Genomic DNA, 21,426 nt, shown 5'->3' with positions numbered 1-21,426 from the left:
AAGAGCAGGGATGGGGGAACCAATTTGGCCCCCCAAACCATGCCCCCTTGCCCATCGGTGAGGTCAACTGATGGGAGGATAGTGTTTAATCCTGCATTGGTTGTGAACAGGACTGTGTAGCCTAGTCAACAGGATTTAATTTTCAGTCCTCAGTGAATTAAATATCGGAACCTTAAATGAGAGGTGGGGTGGGCAGAGATTTGGAAAGGCTTTTGCAAGCCTCTTCCTTTTAAAGTTCCTGATCTTGGGGACTTGAAAGAGAAGAGGGAGGTTTGCAAAAAGTCTTTGCTCCCCTTTCAGCTCCAGAGCTTGTTCCGACCTTAAGCGTGTGGGAGCCCCTGCTGTATGTCAGTCACGAGACACAATAATGTGATTGACAGGTAGGTGCTCTCTCAGCCACCCATCCACTTTATCCTGCGAGGCAGATCCTGACAAGGATTTTGCCTGTGGAGCGAAGAACGTCCCCCACTCCCTATTAGAGAAAGGTCTCTGTGCCCAATTTGGGTTTGTGTGTATGCGTGCACACACGTTCTTGGTAGGAAAAGGCAGTTTCATCACTCTGTATTTTTCCTCTGCTACAGATGTTCAATGCCATCACAGCCATGGTGCTCCGGACTAAACAGGAAAATCTGGCACGGCTCCAACAGCAGAATGAGGTTGTCAAAATCAACAAGCCCAAAAAGAAACCCTCCGTCAAGAAATGCTGCTGAAGGGACAGCACGTGTTCTCCTCTTCCTCTCCGCCCCAAAATCCTGAGAATGACTGACTGGACTGTGGAAGGGCTGGCTGGGTGGGTAAAAATAGCTGCCGTTATGTGCACGTGTGTGGTGGGGGAAGGGGGGGGGCTGGAATCCTGGCGGGAGGGCACGGGAGTCTGTATGAACGCCCACAGCACTGGAATGGCACTCCCCTCCCAGCCCTTGGAGAGGTTGAGTTGCTGGAATGGAAAAATCTATATACTGGCACTGAAATCCCTTATTGCATTGGGGATAGAGGCAGGGAACATTGAAGAGCATTAAAAACAAATAATGCTGAAACAAATTGCATCAAGGTGATGAATAGGAGGATGAGGGGCATTCTCCCCTTCCAGAAAACAAAAACAACCTCTGCAGTGTTGCCTATAAACTCTCTTCTCATGTGTTTTACTTCTCGTCTTCCTCTGCCCTCCATTCCCACCCTGTGTTGCCATGGCGCAGTGCAGCTCAAGTATCCATTGTTGGGTCACTGTGATACGTGTGTGTGTGTGTTGCGGGAGAAAGATGCGTATTTCTTTTTAAGGGGGGGAGGACAATACAGCTGTACCTGTGACTAATGAGGGGGTAGGATGAAATGGGGGGGGGGGATCCAGTGCCGCAATTCACAATAATTCACCTAGCAATAGGGGGATTACCCCAATTTTCTTCTTGGTTTGCATTTGCTAAGAAATGTGGTCAGAATACTGTCTTGAGGCCTGGGTTAAAAACCAGGCTACAAACCTCTCCCACTTGGGTCTGGAATAGTTCATCTCTTCTTCATAACCCCCCTCCAGTCGCGGAGCAAATTGTCATGTATATTCATATACAAAACAAGGTTGGGGTTGGAAAGATCCCTGCCTTGCATTAGCAATTGGGGTACCATCCTGTCAGCCCAGCCTCCCTCCTGAAACTGAGGAACTAATCAGAAGGTGTGTACATGCCGAACCTGGAATATGAAACACTGTCTGAATCTGGGAGGTGGGTCTCCACCCGCAACTCCAAAATGGTGGGTGCAACAGGGTTGAAATTGTATCTGCCCTCCCACTTCTGTCTTTAAATATGGGGACCTTCTGACTGTGCAATACGTCTGCTTCATGAATTATTTTATATACACAAAAATGAATTATGTACATAATTAAAACATCTTGTGTTAACCCACTGCTAATGGCATTAAACCTGTTAAGGAGACACCACTGTTCAATAAAGGAATTTAGATATGAAACCACCTCTTACTCTTTTATTTCTCCAAACATGGCTACCCATCCTTTGGTGCCAAGAGGGGTTTTTTTTTGTCATATTGTCATCTGTTGATACCCTCTGGAATAACATCTTGTTTTCAGCTCTCTGGAAGTAAAAGGTCAAGATGCCTTTCCCACAAGGAAAGAGAAAATGTTAGTTGATCTTCACACAAACACTTTTTTTTTTTGGGTGGGATGGAAGTTAAAATATCAGCTCTCTGATAAAAAGGAGAAGTCCAGAAAGCCCATTTTGAAATTACTTCTAAAAAGCAATATTAACATTTTAAGTCATAGCACCTTGAGACACCACAGTTGTACTTTTTCCTAAGTACTGGCAACTTTCCTATTGGAAAAGAAAACAGCAATATGCACACACACCAGAAACGACTACACACACACTTTTACATCTAGTAGAGGGGAGAGGATCAGATTATTGCAGTCGGTTGAAAAATGATGGGTGTTCCTATGTTGCTGTAAAAACATTTGCAATCAAATGTGTTGATGCTGGATAATGATGTCATTTGTTGAAAGTCTGACAGGCCAACCGGAAAAAAATGAGTTTTGGCTTCAGACTAAGATGGGTGAAAGCTTATATTTCCATTTCCTCTTGTATTGCCCCTGCTTCTTGCTGAGGCTGTGCAGGAGAGCTGAGGGAAGATGGGATAGCCATCAATGTCCGGATACTGTGAAAGCCTGAGTTACTAGGAGGGCTCCAAAGGACCACTTCTGTACAAGGATTCCTGTAAGAATGAGGGAGGGTGCTAGTTACTGATGCAAATGAATATGCTTTCCAGGGTTCCTCTTTTCTTCCCCAGCCTTGTGCTATACTTACAGAGAAAGAAATACCTCTTCAGGCACAAGGCTGACTCCTCCAACAGGCTCTTGTAGGAAGGAAGGATGTGCCAGTATGGGGCAATCTGCCATAATGAATTCCCCATCCACAAGTACACTGTTGTGCTCGTCCTCGTCCGAACTAGCTTCTTCACTTGCTCCATCTTGGGACAGCCTAAGAGAGAGAAAATCTCACACAATGAAGCCTTGCTATTCTGCTTCCCTGACTGCCCCCCCCCCCACAAAGCTGTGGTCCCCAGTACCTCTGCTGAAGTTCTTTCAGGCGTGCATATGCCTCCTGCCACTTGGGATCTTCATCGTAGAGAGGGAAGCCGTTGGAGCTGTAGACATGGTCATTGTCCAGGCTAAGAGAGTTGAAGCGGGCAGCCATCTTGTCCTCTGAGAGGAAGTGTTTGGAACTGGGTTCCCTGTTGATGCACAGAGAGCAATGGCAAGGAGTCCAGGGTCCAGTGACACCAATCCTGTCCTGCACCAATTCATGCCAAGCTCGCTCTCCCCACTCTGCCCTTCAGCATGGCCCATCATGCACTGCAGCACACTAAGGCAAACAGGAGAGCTTTCAAACTCCATTTGGCATTTTTAGTGTTGGATACAAAAAGCACACGCTTACTTAAATGAAAATTGCATGTTCAATAGTTTATTCATTGTTCTCAGAAAACTACAACGGAATATATTTAATCAGCAAAAAAACAAAACAAAAAAACCTCTTAAGAAAACATGATGCAATTGCAACCTGTATATGGAAGAAGAAAGTGGAATATGAAGATGGAAGTTTCTAGCCCTAATCACTTCATGCACCAGCCATAACTCCTCATCTTATGTCACACTTACTGATCTCTATGCTCCAGATGACGTTTGAAAGCAAAGGATGTTGACCGGCACCTAAAACAAAAAGCTACAGTTGTACTCGAGACCCAAAGATCTCCCAAAAGCTGTCCATGGGTTTGCAGGGCCCCTCCTTCCTTCCCCACAGCACTGAATTTTCTCTTCTCCCCACCCACACCTACCCAGGGACGTAGCTAGGGGGGTGGTGAGGTGGGGCCCCACCAGGGGCGCAGGCAAGGAGGGGGTGCAAAATTGGCTAAAATATGTACATAAATATGTCTATAAATAAAAATATCGATTATTGCCTTATACTGTAATAAAAGGTTTTAAATAAGAGTGTGAATTGAATTGGGGCAGGGTTGGAGGCGAGGCGGAAAGAAGAGCTAATTTGTCCTTGGCTAGGGGGCGCAATCTGGACGGTCCTGCCAGGGGTGCAAGATCACCTAGCTACGGCTCTGCACCCACCCCGTGATCTTTAAAGCTCTTTACAGAACCAGAATGCTTGAAGGGCTGCGTACCTCTATATATACCTTAAGATCTTTAGCCAAGAATCTTCTACAAGTGTACTTGCCATCTGAGACAAGGTATAAGACAGCAGGAGTGAAATACCTCCCCCAGAGAGGCTTGCCTAGTGCCTACGTTGTTATATAGCTGGCAAGTAAATACATTTTAAATGTTTTACATTGCTGAGTTTCACTGCCTTGTTACAGTTATTTTACCTAAATTGTGTGTGAACAGCATTGTAAAGTGCCTTCAGAATATATAAATTCCTGTAATCAATTACAGTAAGTTCCCTGCGAGTTTATGACTGTAGCCCACTGTCTGCCCTTTTGCCTCTTTCCTTCAAAACAAAGCTGCAAAATAAGAAGCCCAACGAAATGGCTGCATGTTCCTTCCCTGGCATGTTTTTAAAAGCTTCCAACAGGTCGGTCACTTTTTTGCCTGTGAATAAATGCCAGAGAGGTGGGCGCTGTCAAAATCCACTTTACTCTCCCTCAACCCATCCTCAAAATGTACCGTATCCTTTCCACTTCACCCAGGCAAAAAGCCTCATTGTGCACATGCTTACCGGGACTGCTGTCTTTTATTCAAGTTCACCAAGCCCTGGCTTTGCCTTATCCATGGCATTCTGCGTGCTGTGTGCCATTGCCTGCCTGAGGGCATGGTGTGGCTCCAACCCCTGCTCCCAGCCAAGAAGGAGCAGCATGTGGATGGGCTGGTTGGAATAATTGTTGGCGATTGCTGGCCAGTTGTCTGATCCATCTGTGAGGTAAAACATGAAGGGTGTTAAGCTGAGACTCTCCTCTGTAGCGCTAATCCTGCCCTGAAACACTGCTAGTGCAAGGGAGCTGTTGAATCACACTAACCTGTGAAAAAGCTGTCCATTTTTAAAAGATTTTTCTGGAGTCTTCAGCACAATGCAAAGTGGAGCTAGTATATTGATGGAAGTGCACTGTTGTGTGTTAGAAAGGATTTGAGAGAGCATCCTAAGGTTTATACTTGGTTCATGCAGAACACTGACCAGGCCTGAAGAGCCTTCCCATTACCCTGTATATGACTGAGCATAGCCAATGACCCTCTGAAGCTGTGCACTTTAGGGGGCAATTGATATGAGCAAGGAAGCTGGTCTCACATGATCTTTTTATTAAGTGGGCCCTTTGCGTACTTTTAAATCCTATTTGCTCCTATTTTGTCTGTAAGCCACATTGAGTCTCCGCCGGGGAAAAGGGGTGGTGAATGAATGAATGAATTCCTTTGAAAAGCCACTGCATTAGACGTTGCACCTGTTGTCTTCAGGTGCTGTTCAAGCTGCTCATTTTGAGATGTAAGGCTGAGTCCCACATACAAAGCTCCTTCCTCTCTTATCACAGGGGTCTCTGCAGATGCTCTTTAGGTTTCCAACACCTTAATCAAGCAAAGTGTTTTCATCAGATAGCGGTCTTTATATTGGATATATAATTTATATTTTTCCCTTGTGCCATTAAATTGTTAAATTTGTAGATGTGTAGTTGAAGGGGAGGTCAATTATGGGTGGGTTTCTTTGTTTATTTGTATTGTAAGTGGAACAGTGTGTATGTTTACATTGCAATGTAGCCGAAACAAATTCCAAGTATGTTGGGAAATGTACTTGGCCAATAATAAATTATTCTATTCTATAGCTCTTGGAAGATGTGCATAAATTTAGAACAGAGTGTGTCTGTTCAAAGTAATACCTGATGTAAGGTTACCAGACGTCCCCGTTTCCCAGGGACAGATTTACAAATCAGTCCCCTGACAAATTCCATCTATTTAGTAGTAAGTTGAAAAGTGTCCCCAGATTCATTGAAAAAAATCTGGTAACCTTAACCTGATGGTTGTGTATGCTTCACCTCTACCATCCTTAAAAGTGTTGTGTTTTTGATTTTGAGGTTGCAAATGTGCTTACGATAACTCTGCAACTGCCCCCTTTTGTCCTAAAAGCTCATGATATAAAAAGGACAGCAGGTCGCTCTCCAGTGATCCTTAAGGCCACTTCAGGATAAAGGAAGTTTGCCTTGACCCACCCGACTAGCGCTTAGCTCTCCCTGCCAAGGTTTGGGAATCCCAGCAGCCTTTGCGCTCACAGGCAGCCATTTAAAGGCGCTCCCATGACGCCTTGCTACAGGGCTAACAGAAATACTGTACCGGAATCCCAAGATGCTTTGCGCTCGCGGAGCCTTGCCACAACTTGGTGGGCGTGTCCACTCCACAGGAAAGGGCGTGGTTATATTCAAGGTGGGGCTGGGCGCCCCTTGATTCTCTGAGGCACGTGCGGCTGCCGCTGTGCGGTGGAAGGAAGGTGACGCCAATAACGGTCGGTGCAGACAGCACGCGGGGCGGGCGGGAGGCGGGTTAAAATCCGGGTCTGGCGATAGCGTGTGCGCACGCGCCGTTAACATAGCGGCAGGGGATTTTAAAATATATACCTCTTACCGTTCGGAAGTGTGTTCCTCACGCTGGTCTTCACAACGGAGGCGCCTCTACAGCAGCCTGGGGAACCAGCAGAGTGTAAACCAGCGACCAAATTTCGTTTTCACGTGACGAGCGAGGAGGGGGGAACCTTCCGATACTAGCGCGATGTGTGCTGGGAAACGTAGTTCCTTTTTACACTCTCGGTCTATGTTGCTTTGACCGCGGAGCCTCCGAATCCCGTCGTGCCTTGCGGTTTCTCGTCGTTCCGGCTCTTTGTAATCATAGAGACGAGACAAGGTCTCAAGGGTGCGTGCGCGCCCCCTAGTGTCCGACTTTGGCATTGGCGGCGTTAAGCGAAGGATAAAGGAAAGCGCGTCGCTCCTGCACCGCCGCTGGCTCCCATTGACCGGGGCGGGTTTGGATGAGCAGTTTAACATCGCGGTCGTTTGCGTGCTTACTCAGAAGTAAGTCCCACGGTGTTCAATGGGCTTACTCCCCGGACAGTGTGCATAGAGTGTGCGCTTTGCCTGGACTAACGTTTGCTGCAATGCGGCTCCTCTTTTTGCTCCACTCTCAGCGCTCAGCATTATCAAGTGGTTTAAAATTTTATTTTAATTTCTGTTAAGTTGGTTTTCTTATAAAATCAAACTCAAGGTAGAGTGATAGAAAAAATATGTAAGTACCGCAGCAAAATTAAAACTCAAAACCAAGGTAGCTTACCATCAAAATATAAATCGTGACCATATTAAACAAGCAGTAGCAAAACAAAAGCGTTATGTTGACCCACGGGGCATTTTAAAAACTCACATTAGATCATAGCTGCCAAGTTTTCCCTTTTCTCGCGAGGAAGCCTATTCAGCATAAGGGAAAATCCCTTTAAAAAAAGGGATAACTTGGCAGCTATGCATTAGATGCAGTATTTAAATCTCCGTTTGTGGAGCGAGCCAGATGATTTGCAGCATGTATTGTGCCTTGACTTCTCCTGCTTGTTCCTCTTGCCAGATGGATATTCAGCGATCCCTGGAACTCTTGCACATGACTGTCTACTCCCAGAGCGTCTCGCCATGTGGCAAGTACTTGGCAGCTGGGAACAACTATGGAGAGATTGCCATCTTCAGGTAATCGAGCGCCTTTTAACACAGACTGTGCTCTATTGGGGGAGGGAGGAAGGATCTCTGCATTTTCTCACACCTCTGTGTTTCTTCCTCTCCAGCCTTTCTGCAGCACTGAGTTCAGAGGCTAAGGAGGAGAGCAAGAAGCCGGTGGTGTCCTTTGCAGGTAGGTGGGAAACACAGCCTCTACTGGAATTGTTATTAAGATGCGGCTCCTTCGGGAAGGCCAACGGGATATAAGCAAATAACCACAACAACTGCAAGGAGTCCAGGAACTCCCGAGATGCATTGAGCATTCATTCCCATGCCAACCTGCTTGTTTATTATGGTTGGCCATTTGTGGCAATGCCAGGAGTTCCCATAAAGCAGATCCCCAGGCCCAGCATCAGCATGCAGCATTGGCTGGGCTCCAGGAGAGCCTGCTGTGGCTAATGCTGGCATCATTTAATTAATTAATAAATTAAGGCCCTGGCCTTGAGATGAGAAGCACTGGGCTGGGTGGCTCCACCCTCCACCCAAAAAAAGCCCCCAGCCTTTGGGCTCATAGGGCCTCTACATGTATCATATTTATTGTGCATTCATGATTATTCATGATGGTATCAGAATGGTTATTCGCAGTCCTGCTTTCAATAATAATAATAATAATAATAAATACCCCACCCATCTGGCTGGGTTTCCCCAGCCACTCTGGGCAGCTTCCAACAGAATATAAAACACAATAAACCATCAAACATTAAAGACTTTCCTAAACAGGGCTGTCTTCAGATGTCTTCTAAAAGTCAGATACAGTAGTTGTTTATTTCCTTGACATCTGATGGGAGGGCGTTCCACAGGGCAGGCACCACTACCGAGAAGGCTCTCTCCCTGGTTCGCTGTAACCTCACTTCTCACAGGGAGGGAACCGCCAGAAGGCCATTGGTGCTGGACCTCAGTGTCCGGGCTGAACGATGTGGGTGGAGATGCTCCTTCAGGTATGCTGGGCTGAGGCCTTTTATACAGTATCATTGGGGAGGCATCACAGAAGAACCAATAAAGCAGAATGATGTGTGAACGATCCAGTATAAATCCACCACCAACATACTATTATTGCGCCAATGATGTGTTGCAGCCTGCAGCTGGGGAAAAACCCAACACCTCAGTCTGGAGGGGCCTGTGCATCAGTGCCATTATTCAATGCCACCGCCTGCCCCTGCCATCTCTCTCTAAAGTGCCAGTCTGGTGACCCTCTCCCCACCTTGGCATGGGTGGCTGGGTGCCTGTGTGATGATTTGCCGTGTTGACATACCTAGCATGACTCCTTTAATTTTAAGGGCCCTTCACTGAGTGGAGCAGTGGGCCGAGTGGTCACCGTGGCCTCTCCCTGTCGCAGTCCTGCCCCTGCTGATTGGTAAGCTAACCAAGGGAGGGGGCTCTCCCAGGACTGTCCTTGCCCCCAAGGCCCCCTTGAATCTGGCCACGGGCTTGCAAGCCCTCTGCAAATGTGATGGGGGAAAAATGTGTTCCTGGCAAAGTTAAACTCCGAAACTTCAGGCTGGCAAGCCGGGGATTCCCCAGAATGCACTTCACCACTGCCATGCCCAACTCCATCCATTTCAGGTGCTTCTTCTTCCCACAGCTCACGAAGGTCCTGTCTATGCCCTGGTTTCCACAGACCGGCAGCTGCTCAGTGCTGGCAATGGGGAAGTCAAGGCCTGGAACTGGAGTGAGATTGTGAAGAAGGTACGGGTGGTTGGCTCATCGGTTCCCCGCCCACGTTTCTCCTGACTTCCTTTTGACTTTGACTGTGTTTCTCTTAACCTTCTTCTGCCTTCTGCCGCAGGGTTGTAAAGAAGCCTGGAGCAGGAGGCCGCCTTATGGGTATAACTTTGATTTCCCCCTTTTCCCCTTGCCATCTTTTCTTCCTCTCTATGCATGTACAGATGACAGAAACTCTCTCTTTGCTTTTCTGCTCAGGAGCAGCTTGGAGGTGCCAGAAATCAACAGCCTTCAGCTGAACCTCAAGGTACAGTCGCAGCGCAATATGGGGAGGGTTCGGCATAGTTCACTCATCTGCCTCGGCCTCATTCTTGCCATTTCTCCCCCTTCCTCCTTCAGGATAATAGTCTTCTAATGGCTGGGGGAGACTGTTCCATTCACATGATGGATCTGGAATCTGGCACCTTTACGGTGAGTCCTGCTTCCAGCATCACAGGGCTGATGAAATGCGGGGAGAGAGGAGGTTTATTTAAGGCAGCTCTTTATCATCTCCTACAGGGGCTTCTCCTCATTAGAGTATCCCCAAATGGTTATTATAAACTGGAAATAAATCCTCTTAATCTGTCAAGTTTTCAATTTCATCAGTCAATTTCCAGACTCCCAAGGCTTTTTCCCTTGCCTATGGTTGCTGAAAACTTAATAAAAATAGCTTTTCAGGATTCTGTGTTGTTCTGCAACAGCAATAGAGTGTCATAATATAATTTCTCATTTATTCTGTAGCATATCTCTGCAACATCCAGAAAGTGTCGTACCTCCATCCATTGCAAGTCATACTCTGTTTCATCTCTCTCTGTCACAGCATGAATATCAAGGCCACACCGATTATATCCACTGCCTGGCCCTTCGAGACCAGCTCAGGGAGTGCCTGTCAGGGAGTGAGGACGGCACTGTGCGCCTTTGGGGTGAGGATCTGCAGCCCCCTTGCTGCCTGCTGTTTCTCTTCCTCAGGGATCCCCAGACTTACCCGGCTTTGGGCCGGTGCCCGCCGCACCGATTGCGCGGAGGGCAGGGGAGTGCGCGCGCAGCGGGCCGGAGGGTGGGGGAGTGCGCGCCCGTGCGCATGCATACACACACTTACTGGCGCGGTGGCGCGCTTCCAGGTCAGAAAAATCGCCGAAAATCGTTTGTGCGCAGGTGTATGGGCCTCCCCCGACCCGGAAGTGCACCGGAAATGACCTCTTCTGGGTTGGGAGATGCCCATGCGCACAAACGATTTTCTTTTTTTTAAATATATTTTTATTAATTTTCCAATTAAAACCAATTATATCACATTCATTATTTCAAATTATACACATATATATATCAATCAAACCGAATGTTATGCCAAATCATCTAGAGAATTTTTTTTGGGTTCCCATGCTTCAAGAAATTGGGGATTCCTCGCAACCGTCCACTGCCGTCTTTTTTCTAAAGTTCAAATCGTCTCTCCAAGTTCATAATAATCCAGATCTTCCCCTTACAGTCACATAGATGTTTTCCACTTTCAACCGATTGTTTCCCAGCTGCTGAGATAAATATCAAACAAGGTTTCACAGATGTTCTTTCTCCTGTGTGGGTTAATCAGTCCAGCCTCCCCATAAATCTTCTTAGTCTGGAGCTCCCTGTTGCGTCGAAGCAGCGCCATCTTAAAAAGCTCAAATCACTTTCGTTTTCTCTCATAGCCATGTAGATTAACGATCTTTATAAAATTTACAGCTTTTCCAGGCAGAAGACCCAAACATCAAACCATAAACTCTTGGTAAATTAATGGATCTCCTTGCCCTATAGCTGAACTTAGCTTCAGGTCGCTGCTCCAATTCAAAGTGCGTCACAGCTCATAAATCCTCCGAACGCGTCCAGGCACTCCTTCCGTCCGACTAGGGGGGGGGCTTTTCTCATCGGCAACTCCACATCTTTAAAAAATATGCTCAGTAACAACAGTTTATAAAGTTCAACTCACACAGTCTTTTGCTTCTCTTTCACTCCAAACAAGCCAGGACATCGCGTCTGGGAAGGTACGAAGTAACTCATATGAAGAAAAATAAAAAAAAACTCACTTCCCTTATCGCTCCGTCCCCATCAATCCTTCTTCCAGATGAAATACAGCCTTTGACTCCTCTCCCTCAGCAGCATAAATTTCTCAGCAGTAAACAGCGCTTCTTCCCCTCCTTCTGAAGTATGTCCATAGATTTAAGCCTAATTATCTTCTTTAACCATGGAAATCCCCGCCATGCAGATTAGCATCCGGGAGTCCTGGCCCTCGTAAGTGCTTTTCAGCCCAAGCTCCCCCCACTCCATAAACAGTCGGAGTGGGTCTGGGGGCATCGCGGGCCAGCGGCCCCTCTCCGTAACCCCCGGAGAGGGTAGGGGGTTGCCATTTACTCCCCTAGCAACCGCCAAATTCCTTACGAAGGTCAGAGGGATGGAAAACAGGTCCGCCATTCCTGCCGGCGGAAACCGGAACCCCGCGCACAAACGATTTTCGGCGATTTTTTCCGATCTGGAATTGCGCCGCCGCGCTGCACGCTGTAAGAATGGGCGGCAGCAGCGGGCGGCGGGGGTCGTCGTGGGCCGGATTGGGAGGCCAATTGGGCCGCATCTGGCCCGTGGGCCGTAGTCTGGGGACCCCTGCTCTTCCTTCTGTACCTCCCTCAGACTCCGGATACCTGTATTTGTTTCTCTGAGAGATTGTTTCCCCATATAATGCCTGCCCCGTGCTTTAAAATCAAGTTGGGCAGATCCTGCTGCATGTCCCATCTCCGAAGGAAGCCAAATCTGAACCCTGTCAGGGTAGGGCCTTGTCAGTGGTGATCACCCCGCAGTCATGAAACAGGCCCCTTGGTTACTTATGTTCATTGATTCAAATATGACTTTGGCAACCTCCACACCATACGTTTAAAGTGCTATGATACCTCTAATAGAGATTTTAAAAACCCTGTGAACTGTAGTTGGTCAACAGTGCAGGAAACTGTAGCTATGTGAAGTCAGCACGCTGAGCAAACCACAGTTCTCAGTATTTTCCGTAACTGTTAAAAGCGGTAGCATACCGGTACATTGTATGCTGTGGATGTAACCATCTTTGGGCATCAATCTGTGCCTTTTAAACTTCTGTTCTCTGTTCTATGGCTAATGGTCATAAGGTTTGTTTTAACTCTTCTTGGATTATATCTTAGATTCCATGTTTGTTTGCTCTTAGAAGTTTCTTGAAAAGCAAGGCAGATGTCACTCATTTAAAGCTGATTCAGAGAGTATCTTCAGAATGTTTTGGGCAAGCTACAGGGATCCCAGTGCTCCATTTTCTTCCAATCTCTTTAGATGATCAGTTGCTGACACCCCCTTTGGCTTGTGTTCTAGGCATAGCTGTCAAGTTTTCCCTTTTCTTGCGCGGAAGCCTATTCTGCATAAGGGAATTTCCCTTTAAAAAGGGGAGAACTTGACAGTTATGGTTCTAGGACTGGGATGGTGTATATCAGACATCCCCAAACTGCGGCCCTCCAGATATTTTGGCCTACAACACCCATGATCCCTAGCTAACAGGACCAGTGGTCAGGGATGATGGGAATTGTAGTCCAAAACATCTGGAGGGCCAAAGTTTGGGGATGCCTGGTGTATATGCAACATAGGAAGCTGCCTTATACTGAGGCCTGTGGTCCATCTAGCAACATGTTGTCTATAGTTAATGGCAGTGGCTCTCTGGGTTTTCAGGTGGGGTCCCTCCCATCCCTCACTGGAGATTCTGAGGATTGAACCTGGGTCTTTCTGAATGCAAACAGATGACCTGCCACTGAGCTACAGTTGACTAGACAAACCATGGACTTTATTTCTCTCTCTCTCTTTCTTTGCAGATTTACGTACTGGAGGTCAGGTTCAATCAATTGAAGTACATAAATATGAGGTAATGTAATCATCATCATCAACATCTTTATTTTTGATGTAAGAAGGCATCAAACAAAGGAAAACAAACAATAAAAGATTAGTCAGTTATAATAAAGCAAAATTAAGTATACGACTGGAAATTTTCCTGAATAAACTGTTGTTCCATAGATTTAGGTTGACTGTTGTTATATATGCATTCTCCTATAATATGTCAGTTTAGATAATGGAGCTATTATATTCCATGTTTTATGAAACCACTCAGCTAAATAGTGGTCTAATGGACCACTATACTGATCTTAGCAGCAATGAGAAAGATTAATAGCCCATTTCCAAATCACCATCCAGGATTAAACCCTTTTAGATAACCTTATGAGGTATTGCAGTTTTATCCCATTTCCCTCTGCCCCAGGGAACAGTCCTTTCCTATCCCTCCCCGTTCTTCCGTTCTCCATCTATCCAGAACATATTTTTAAAATTTACAAAGTAGAGAAAAACATGTAAACTCAGCAGCTGTTATTATCAAAGTATTTCCAACTCCTCAAAACAACAATCCCTAATAAAAATAGAAACCTATATTAACAGTAGACAACCTCACACTTGCGACCTCAGTGTTTATCGAAGAGAAACCTTTGAGGAAATGGAGCGCTTACTCATTTCCGATAACCAGCTTCACCACTTAACCATTGCTTCCTTCGGCCACCTTCCCCTAATGCTCCCCTCAACTCCCTTAGGAATGCAATAGGCCGCAGAACGGGAAGTGGATCCGTTGCCTGGCAACCGAGTCCGACTGGATGGTGAGTTCATTGACTCTTGGCTGCAGAAAGAGAACAGCTCAAATATCCCAAGATGTATTGAGCTGGGGTGCAGCAGTCCAGGAGGGAGGGAGGGAGGAGGTTGTTCACTGAGCCTTGCGGTTCTCGGATGTCGCATGGGATGTCCAGAGTCGTTGGCTTCCCCTTTCTTTGGAGCTCCCTGTTCTGCCCATATTTTCTGAAACTGGCATTGGAAGCAAGGGGGGCTGCTGACATTTGCAGTGGACAAGTGTTTGCTGCACTGGGTGGGCAAAAGGGCTCTTGCAGAGAGAGCTTTTGTCACCGGCAGGTTGTGGGTTCCCTAAGGCAGCTGTCTTTCGCTTTTTCAGATCTGGGGACCCCCCTTTAACATGAATTTGAGGGACCCATTTCTTAATGTTCCCCTTAGGTTTGCATGGTGGCTGCATCCTGCTGTTGTGACTCACCTTAGACCAGGCCCTGGCCCTACTATGGAGGGCCCTGACTTGCCGGTTTAAGACCCCTCCCCTCAGGTGTCCAACCCTTTTCCTGTTTCTCCTTCCACAGGTGTGTGGTGGAGGGCCAGCGCTCACTCTGTGGCACCTGCGGTCCGTCACACCTACCACGATATTCCCCGTGCCCCAGTGCCAGCAACAAGTCATGTTCTACCAGGACTTGGTGAGTCATCCCCCTGGGGGGCTGGGAGACACATAGCCTCCCATCTCGCTGGCTTCCTCATTCCCTTGATTCCTGCATTTCTTCCCCCTGCTCCTTTGTTGTCACTCCTTCATCCAACCTTCCTTTGCTCTTCCCTTTTGTGCTAATTTTTTTTGTTCTTCATGAAATTGGTTTCATTGCCACCCGCCCTTTCGCTCAGCACCCCCTTTCCCCACCCTGATGATCTGTCTTCCGCAGATTCTCTCGGCGGGCCACAGCCCCACCATTAACCATTTGCAGATCAGTGGGGAAGTGAAGGCCCAAATCCCTTGCATCCCACGTTGCATCCACTCTCTTTCCATCAACGAACACTCGCCAGAGCACAAGGTAAGCTCCTGGCAGGCAGGAGGGTGTCTGGCCTGCAAAGTGAGGCGGCTGGAATTCTGCTTGGAAGGGGCAGGGCTTAGCTTTGGCAGGTAGGACTGTGGACGTGGGGGAGGGGGCTGAAATAAGAATGTGCCGAGCTTCCAAGGAGCCGGGGGGGGGGCTGGTGAATGAGAGGCGGGTTGTCACTTGGGGTTGGACCTGCAGAAGTAGTGAATTTGGGCTTCGGTTTGTAGAAACCCAGAGGTCTGGACAGCCAAATGGTGAGTTTGTGGGACCCTCGCCCCCCGGCAAATGAAAACAACGATATCCCATCTTTTTGCCTTGTAAAGTGGAACTCTCTCAAGGCAGCCGACAAACCAAATTTAAAACACAGCTATGAGTGAACGGCAAATTATCTTAGGGAAAGTATGTAAAAAACAAACTTGAAGCGATATCCATGGCACAGAAACCAAAACCGCACTGGAGAACCAGACAATAATAAGGGGGTGGGCCCTAGGCCCATTGAACCTAAGAGGTTGAACGGAGGTGTTGAAAGAGCAACAGAAAGGGAGCCATATGTGCTCCATAAGAGAGGGAGTTCTCCAGTCTGGGTGCAACAACCAAGAGGGCCCTGCCCTGCATACTTGCCAGTTTTGCCTTCCTCGGCCTCCACCAGAGATCTGACTGAGGGTAGGCAGAGGCATGTGGGAGAAGATGGTCTTTTACTAGGACTGGGGTGGGGGGTGGGAACCTTTTGCAATCCAGGGGTCCCTTCTAAGCAACATTCGGAGGGTCATATGCAGGGGCAGGACTAGAGAAAAAAAGTTGGGGTGGGGTGGGCAAGGAATGTAAATGTTACCTTAGTACCCTAGGCTAGTTCCTACACGCACTCACACTCCCCTCCAGGCAAATGAGGCATTGTCAGAGTTCGAGGACGCATCCCAGCTAGGCAATAAAATAAAATAAAATAAATCACTCAAGGAAGGGTGCAAAGCAAGTCCACTGAGGGCCTGGCCTGGGAAGGTGTGTGGCTGGAGAAGGAATGTGGCCTGGGGAGAATCCCAAGGATCCAGACCTGGAGGACTGGATGTGATCCCTTGCACTGGGCTTGAGTACTTGCTGTTTTCTGATGGGCAGAACAATGGTTTTGTTTCCGTGGCTGGTGGTGGTAGAGAGCAAAGCAAGAGAGATGGGGTGGGCAAGGTTAGAAGCAGAGCCGGTGGGGCAGTGGGTGGGCCTTCTGCTGCCCCATACCCAATAAACCTCTCCCCTCTCATCTTCGCCATCAGGTGCTGACAGCTGCCGGAAGCAGCCACCGCATTGACGTCTTCACCAACTTTGGTTACCGGGCCTTTTCCCTCACCTTCTCTTAAGGCTCGGATGATTCCGTTTCCATAAACTGGTGCTGTTCGAGGAGTGCCTGGGCGGGACAGGCAGCCCCACTCGACAGGCTGCTGCGTTCAGGGATGAGTGAGCCACAGCTGGCTGGGCTGTCAGTTGGGGAAAGGAGGCTCTTCACTAAGGAGAACAAAATCCCTGGACCTGCTCGGGAATGAACTTCATGGGTTTTAAAGTTGTGGTAAAAAATGAAAGGAATTGGGAACTCTCTTTATTGTAACTAGCAATCCCCAATTCCACAGTCAAGATTAACCTTACAGGCAAGAAGCTGTTAAATCTATTTCGAGTTAAGTGCATTAAAACATATTTTTTTAGACTGAAATGTGGATGCCCTCGGAATGTTTGTTATGTCTTTGTCCTATCCTTCCTTCGAGGAAGCAGACAGAGTTCCCTTCTTGTTCTCTCAAAAATCTTGTGTAAGGTAGGTGAATCCGAGAGGCGATGGCTGACACAGTGTTCAGCTTTGTGGCAGAACTTGAACTTGGGTCTCTCCAGTCGAGCCCTCAAACCTGGGGGACAGGGATTCAAGGGCCCTCCAGTCAGGTGGACTACAACTCCCATCTTCCCTGATCATTGGCAGTGCTGGCCTGGAATGCTGGAAGTTTTAGTCCCACAGCATATGGAGGGCTATAGGTTCCTCAGCCTGGCAAGGCATCACTCCGCAGTGACTCCTATGGAGCAGGTGGGCAAGAATGTCAAGGAGCAGTTCAGATGTCCTCACTGTTTGACACGCTTCTGTGATCTTTTGTCTGACTTTGCCCAAATGCTATTCAGTTTTTTAACTCTGTGGTCATGAGGTCTGGAATCTGGAATTGGGGGAAAGCTATGGCAGAAAGGCCAGTTCCATGCTGCGTGGAACAGCGCTTGTTGGGATTTCTAGTCCTTCACACAGGACTCGGCCTTTACGCTTTGGATATTTCTACCTCCTCATACATATGTTCATCCTGCATCCTCTTCAGCTCCTTCAGATCTTCCTGGTGACTTTCTTTAAACTCCCAGAGAGCCGCCATCTTCTCCTCAAACTCTACACCGGCACAGCGGTCCTGCTGTTCGTGATCCGGCAGAAGGTATCCCACGGGGTCGGCCAGCATCACTTCGACCTCACGGCACAGGACCTCCAAGGCCAAGGGGCCATAGGTGGAGCTGCTGGATTTGTAGCGCCTGCTGAAGAGGTTGACGGGCTGCAGGAAGTAGTGCGGGAGGTTTCTCTTGGCGAGGGTGTGGCGTAGGAGCCTCAGGAGGGCTTCCAGGGAGGACAGTAGAGTCTCCCACTGTTCCTTCTGCGGGTAGATTTCACAGCACCACAGCAAAATGGTCTGCAAGAGGAAGAGAGGAAGGAAATATTAGGTCTTTGTGGCTCTTAGAGGTTCAACAGCATGGGCAGTTCCGGTGTGCTTCAATGTTAAGACAACAGGAGGTTGGGGAAAAGGAATGTGGAGGGCATCATATTGCTAAGTTTTCCTCCATTTTTACTAGAAGCAAATATAAGGGTTCCGAGGGTGTGAAAGAGGCACCTGAGGGAATGGTAAACACTGGCCTGGCGATAGATAGCACTGCTTGCATTTTGGTTATTTTAACTCACCAGTCGGTGCAGCATTTAATTAGGAGGTTCACCTTGAGATGGTAGGAAGTCAAGATTTTGCCGTACTCTGGCGTCCATTTTGTCACGTTGACAAACTTGAGCAGTCTCAAAGCTGCCCTCCTCTGCCCGCCATCAGCGTCAACATCCTCAAGAATCACAGCCTCGGCATGGCTGAAAGAGAGCCTGGGCCCAGGCCGAGATTGGCTCCGTTAGAACACAGTGTTTATGGAAAAGCAAACAGTTTAACCTTAGTTGGATGAACTCTTAATAGCCCTTAGTTCCTATTGTTACTGCAGGAGGCAGAAGTGAGATGGTATTAGAAAGAAAGGTTTGATATTTCAGTGGAAGCTTAACATGTCTTTCCTTAAGATAAAAGGCCTTTTTTTGGGGGGGGGGAACCCCTTTTATTAAACTTCAGAAATGAAAATTTAGCCAAAAAGTCAACTTTTGACTACTGAAAAAGTTCCCCATTTCTGAATGCATGCCAAACGCTACTTTTCCACCAGAGGGTAACTATTCCTTTGTGCCTTCTCAGCTGCTAAGTTTGTTTACTTTTTTTTTACCTCCAAAATCCTCCCTTGGCTATCAGCTCTGGTCCAACTTGCTGAACGACGGCTGCTTTCCGGAGAAAGCTTTTCTTTTCGTTGGCCAGGTCCCCATCCCACCAGTCGGAAAGGTGGGCGAGGTCTTCTCTCAGCCACTGGTTGGAGAGCTTGAAGGCTCCCTGGATGGCAGGGACCAGCTTCACTGGGACAGTCTCTGTCCCTTCATGGAAAACCAACTGGATGGCAGGACTCTCCAAATCCAGGGCCTCCAGTGTGATGTTCTCTGCATAGGGCACAGACAAAGCACGATTGCCCCCAGGAATTAAGGGGAAGGAACAATAAGGTTATTTAATACATTTTCCATTTCTTCAGTGCCTTTCTTGAGGTTTGGGGAGATACCTACAGCAGTATGCAGCCTACAAATGTTAACAATAAAGCAGTCATTGCATTGCAACAGTGTAACAGAAACACAGGCAAACAGATAATTGCAGCAAGGCAGTCCTTGATCAGAAATACTTCTACTTAGGTATAAAGTCTGCCCCTTATACAGAAGGATAGGTGGCAGATCTGCGATCTGGTTACCTGCCTCCACTCCAGATATTCTGTCCACAGAGCTCTTCCAATGCAATTTAAAAATATATTCACATCTGACCAGTTAATTATTGAAGGAAGGTGTTGGCAAGGACAGTACTCTGGTGTTTTTACATTTGAGGGAATTGGCAATAAACATACGTCTCAAAAAACAGACTCACGTCTCATGCTGTTGTCTATCTTGGGTATGCGGGAGCGGAAGAGTTTTTGCCGGAAAACAGGATCTAATGGTCAAGGGGAAAATTCAAGGAATGCTGCTAAGTTCAATTATATATTTGAAAATAAGCAACGGTAGGCCAAATCCAACCCCCCTGCAAGTGGCTTCTCCCAATGTGAAAATAATTTCTACATGCTTTTCGTCTTACCATTTTGCCGGGGATGGGTGTACTCTGGGGAGGCAGGAAATAAAAGTTCAAGAAAATGAGTTAATGGAGAATTGCAAATGGTGTGACATTCAGGTTCCCAACCCCCTACTCCATGGTTTCCTAAAAAGGATCATTCTGCTTTTAATTACATGACAAGCGGAAAATCACTTCAAGGGGTGCAGCTTTTCTCAGCGTGGTGATATGATATTAAGCCTGTTGAATTTCCTCCTGTTGCATAAATAATAGGGTACCTGTTCAGAACAAAGGCGGCAACCTGAATTTATTTTGGGTGGCTGCCAGGTCTCCTTAGAGGAAAAGCACCTGTAAGTCCAGGTATCTGAGGAATTGGATTGTGAGGTTTACAGACATGCTATAACGTGTGTGTGAACCCTCAGCCCAAAGGAAATGTTAGCACACCACCTGTGCTGACAAGGCTGTACCTGGGTCCAAGGTGATTTCTATATGTCGGTGAAAGTCCTCCAAGATTTGAACCGGGTCCAGGTGGTGGTGGGTGAGGCTCTCCTAGACAAAGAGAAAACAGCGGGTCACTGGATTTTGCATCCTCTTGAGTTGGAGAAAGGAAACTCCAGATCCACCAGGAGGATGAGGTGTAGACTCACGCCAGCAGAAAGCGCAACCTCGGACTACACCAGCCTAACTTAAGCTGGCATCATTTAAGGCAGTGGAAATTTTACCAGCTTCCCATAGCTTGGATTGTTCTGCCCAGCTCTAGGTGGTTTCACAGTATAAAAGGTACGGTACAAATAAATCAAGTTAAACAATCAAATCAGAAAACTGACTTAAAATGTGTGCTGAACATTCAGATATCAGAAGTTCCACCAAGTTAATGATACCTGCATGATGGTAGATTTAGTTTATATTGATATTCAGAAGGATTTTACTTAATTGTTTTGTACCACTTCAAAATGCTTATTTTTAGTTCTCTTTTTTGTATTTATGTGTGATACTTTTATAATGTCCTAAAGACTGTTTTGAAGTATGAAGTGGTATATAAACTACTACTTCATCATCCTCAAAATAACAATGGTGACGATGCCACTCTGTCGAAATCTACCTTGCACTCATCTAAGACATCCAGGTCTTCCTCGTCGTCCTCATCCTCCAGGCGCGCCGCTTGCCGGTGGCAGTGGACTTCCACGTACTTCTCCCCGAAAGCCTCCAGGTCCACAAGGACTTTGGTGCCCCAGCGAAACACGGGCACCCCTTGCTCGCGGAAAATGTAGGTCGGCAGCTTCTTTTCATAGCTGCCAGGCTCCTTGGCGATGGCCCCACTTTCGAGCGCCAGCTTGGGGTTATACCTCGCGGGGATGAGGAAGTCGAAATCGTTGGAACTCCCCTCCACTTGAAGGTGCAGCCCTTCCCTGTGGCTGCCGACCGGGATGGGGTCGTTGGGGTAGAGCCCGCTGCTGGATTCGTAGGCCCATTTGACCATCTTCTCCACCATGCTTTTCACCACCAAGAAATTCTTCCCGACCCTCCAGCCTTTATCCCCGGACAGGAAGACCCTGTCGGCGTAGAACTGCTGCAGGATCCCCTCTCTCTGGCCGGGAGGATCCCCCTCCCCGCTCATTGCCATGGATCCCTCTGCGATCCTCCTGCTGTTGTTGTACGGCCTGCCTCCCCTCCCCTCTCAGCTTTCACTTTCCCTTCCTGCCGAGGTCTTTTGCTCCTGGCTATGTTAACTATGGGAAGGATGGGAGGCAGAAACCAGCTTTTTTAACTTTCCTGCAAAGTGAAAGTGAAGCGTTTAAACTCTCCAAACAGAGATCTCCCCTCCTCCTCTTCCCCTGATAAACAATTTACAGTACGTAGATATTATTAGCCAAGCC

The 21,426-nt window shown here is 47.5% G+C and overlaps 4 protein-coding genes across 8 annotated transcripts in view; 2 read left to right on the top strand and 2 right to left on the bottom strand.

The window, feature by feature from the left end:
* LOC118094345 (ras-related protein Rab-35) overlaps positions 1-1,956 on the top strand; it is a 14,918-nt gene extending 12,962 nt beyond the window's left edge. The window contains exon 6 of the mRNA XM_035134637.3: positions 582-1,956. Coding sequence (XP_034990528.1) covers positions 582-710 — 129 coding nt within the window. The 3' untranslated portion in view covers positions 711-1,956. The remainder of the gene's footprint in view (positions 1-581) is intronic.
* Positions 1,952-6,717, bottom strand: HCFC1R1 (host cell factor C1 regulator 1). Of its 2 annotated transcripts, none has more exons than XM_035134636.3 (6): positions 6,595-6,717; positions 4,719-4,912; positions 3,656-3,706; positions 3,067-3,231; positions 2,805-2,978; positions 1,952-2,712 (listed from the first exon to the last, which is right to left on the bottom strand). In XM_035134636.3, exons 2-6 carry the CDS (start codon positions 4,910-4,912, stop codon positions 2,562-2,564), a joined length of 735 nt encoding a protein of 244 aa, XP_034990527.3. In that variant the 5' UTR covers positions 6,595-6,717; the 3' UTR covers positions 1,952-2,561. The 2 variants fall into 2 exon arrangements, with proteins under 2 accessions (XP_034990527.3, XP_034990526.3); XM_035134635.3 differs by having other exon boundaries at positions 6,602-6,717.
* THOC6 (THO complex subunit 6) lies at positions 6,395-16,815 on the top strand. 3 transcript variants are annotated; one of them, XM_035134634.3, is made up of 13 exons: positions 6,395-6,467; positions 7,583-7,698; positions 7,794-7,858; positions 9,308-9,411; positions 9,512-9,549; positions 9,646-9,694; positions 9,787-9,858; positions 10,247-10,349; positions 13,272-13,321; positions 14,034-14,096; positions 14,640-14,750; positions 14,988-15,116; positions 16,385-16,815. In XM_035134634.3, exons 2-13 carry the CDS (start codon positions 7,583-7,585, stop codon positions 16,466-16,468), a joined length of 984 nt encoding a protein of 327 aa, XP_034990525.3. In that variant the 5' UTR covers positions 6,395-6,467; the 3' UTR covers positions 16,469-16,815. The 3 variants fall into 3 exon arrangements, with proteins under 3 accessions (XP_034990525.3, XP_034990522.3, XP_034990524.3); XM_035134631.3 differs by having other exon boundaries at positions 6,395-6,482; XM_035134633.3 differs by having other exon boundaries at positions 6,395-7,044.
* Positions 13,323-21,426, bottom strand: LOC118094342 (uncharacterized). 2 transcript variants are annotated; one of them, XM_035134628.3, is made up of 7 exons: positions 20,652-21,413; positions 20,017-20,098; positions 19,577-19,600; positions 19,373-19,435; positions 18,639-18,903; positions 18,108-18,258; positions 13,323-17,809 (listed from the first exon to the last, which is right to left on the bottom strand). In XM_035134628.3, the coding sequence occupies exons 1-7, from the start codon at positions 21,171-21,173 to the stop codon at positions 17,396-17,398; spliced, it is 1,521 nt and encodes a 506-aa protein (XP_034990519.3). In that variant the 5' UTR covers positions 21,174-21,413; the 3' UTR covers positions 13,323-17,395. The 2 variants fall into 2 exon arrangements, with proteins under 2 accessions (XP_034990519.3, XP_034990520.3); XM_035134629.3 differs by lacking the exon at positions 19,577-19,600 and having other exon boundaries at positions 20,652-21,426.

Source organism: Zootoca vivipara, chromosome 12 (genome assembly GCF_965207765.1).
Source record: "Zootoca vivipara chromosome 12, rZooViv2.hap1.1, whole genome shotgun sequence".
Classification (NCBI taxonomy): Eukaryota; Metazoa; Chordata; class Lepidosauria; order Squamata; family Lacertidae; genus Zootoca; species Zootoca vivipara.
Note: the sequence above shows the minus strand (reverse complement) of the source record. Positions and strands in the feature narration are given on the sequence as shown.

What these genes read in the sequence shown, in the direction of transcription:
- LOC118094342 (XM_035134628.3), bottom strand. Translation starts at nt 21,173, where the DNA reads ATGGCAATGAGCGGGGAGGGGGATCCTCCCGGCCAGAGAGAGGGGATC. An exon ending in AGAAATCACCTTGGACCCAG is followed by an intron (nt 19,601 to 20,016) that starts GTACAGCCTTGT and finishes CTGCCTCCCCAG; the next exon opens with AGTACACCCATCCCCGGCAA. An exon ending in CACCCATCCCCGGCAAAATG is followed by an intron (nt 19,436 to 19,576) that starts GTAAGACGAAAA and finishes CTTGACCATTAG; the next exon opens with ATCCTGTTTTCCGGCAAAAA.
- HCFC1R1 (XM_035134636.3), bottom strand. Translation starts at nt 4,912, where the DNA reads ATGGATCAGACAACTGGCCAGCAATCGCCAACAATTATTCCAACCAGC. An exon ending in AATAAAAGACAGCAGTCCCG is followed by an intron (nt 3,707 to 4,718) that starts GTAAGCATGTGC and finishes TTTTTGTTTTAG; the next exon opens with GTGCCGGTCAACATCCTTTG. An exon ending in CATCTGGAGCATAGAGATCA is followed by an intron (nt 3,232 to 3,655) that starts GTAAGTGTGACA and finishes GTGCATCAACAG; the next exon opens with GGAACCCAGTTCCAAACACT.
- THOC6 (XM_035134634.3), top strand. Translation starts at nt 7,583, where the DNA reads ATGGATATTCAGCGATCCCTGGAACTCTTGCACATGACTGTCTACTCC. An exon ending in AGCAGGAGGCCGCCTTATGG is followed by an intron (nt 9,550 to 9,645) that starts GTATAACTTTGA and finishes TTTTCTGCTCAG; the next exon opens with GAGCAGCTTGGAGGTGCCAG. An exon ending in TCATGTTCTACCAGGACTTG is followed by an intron (nt 14,751 to 14,987) that starts GTGAGTCATCCC and finishes TGTCTTCCGCAG; the next exon opens with ATTCTCTCGGCGGGCCACAG.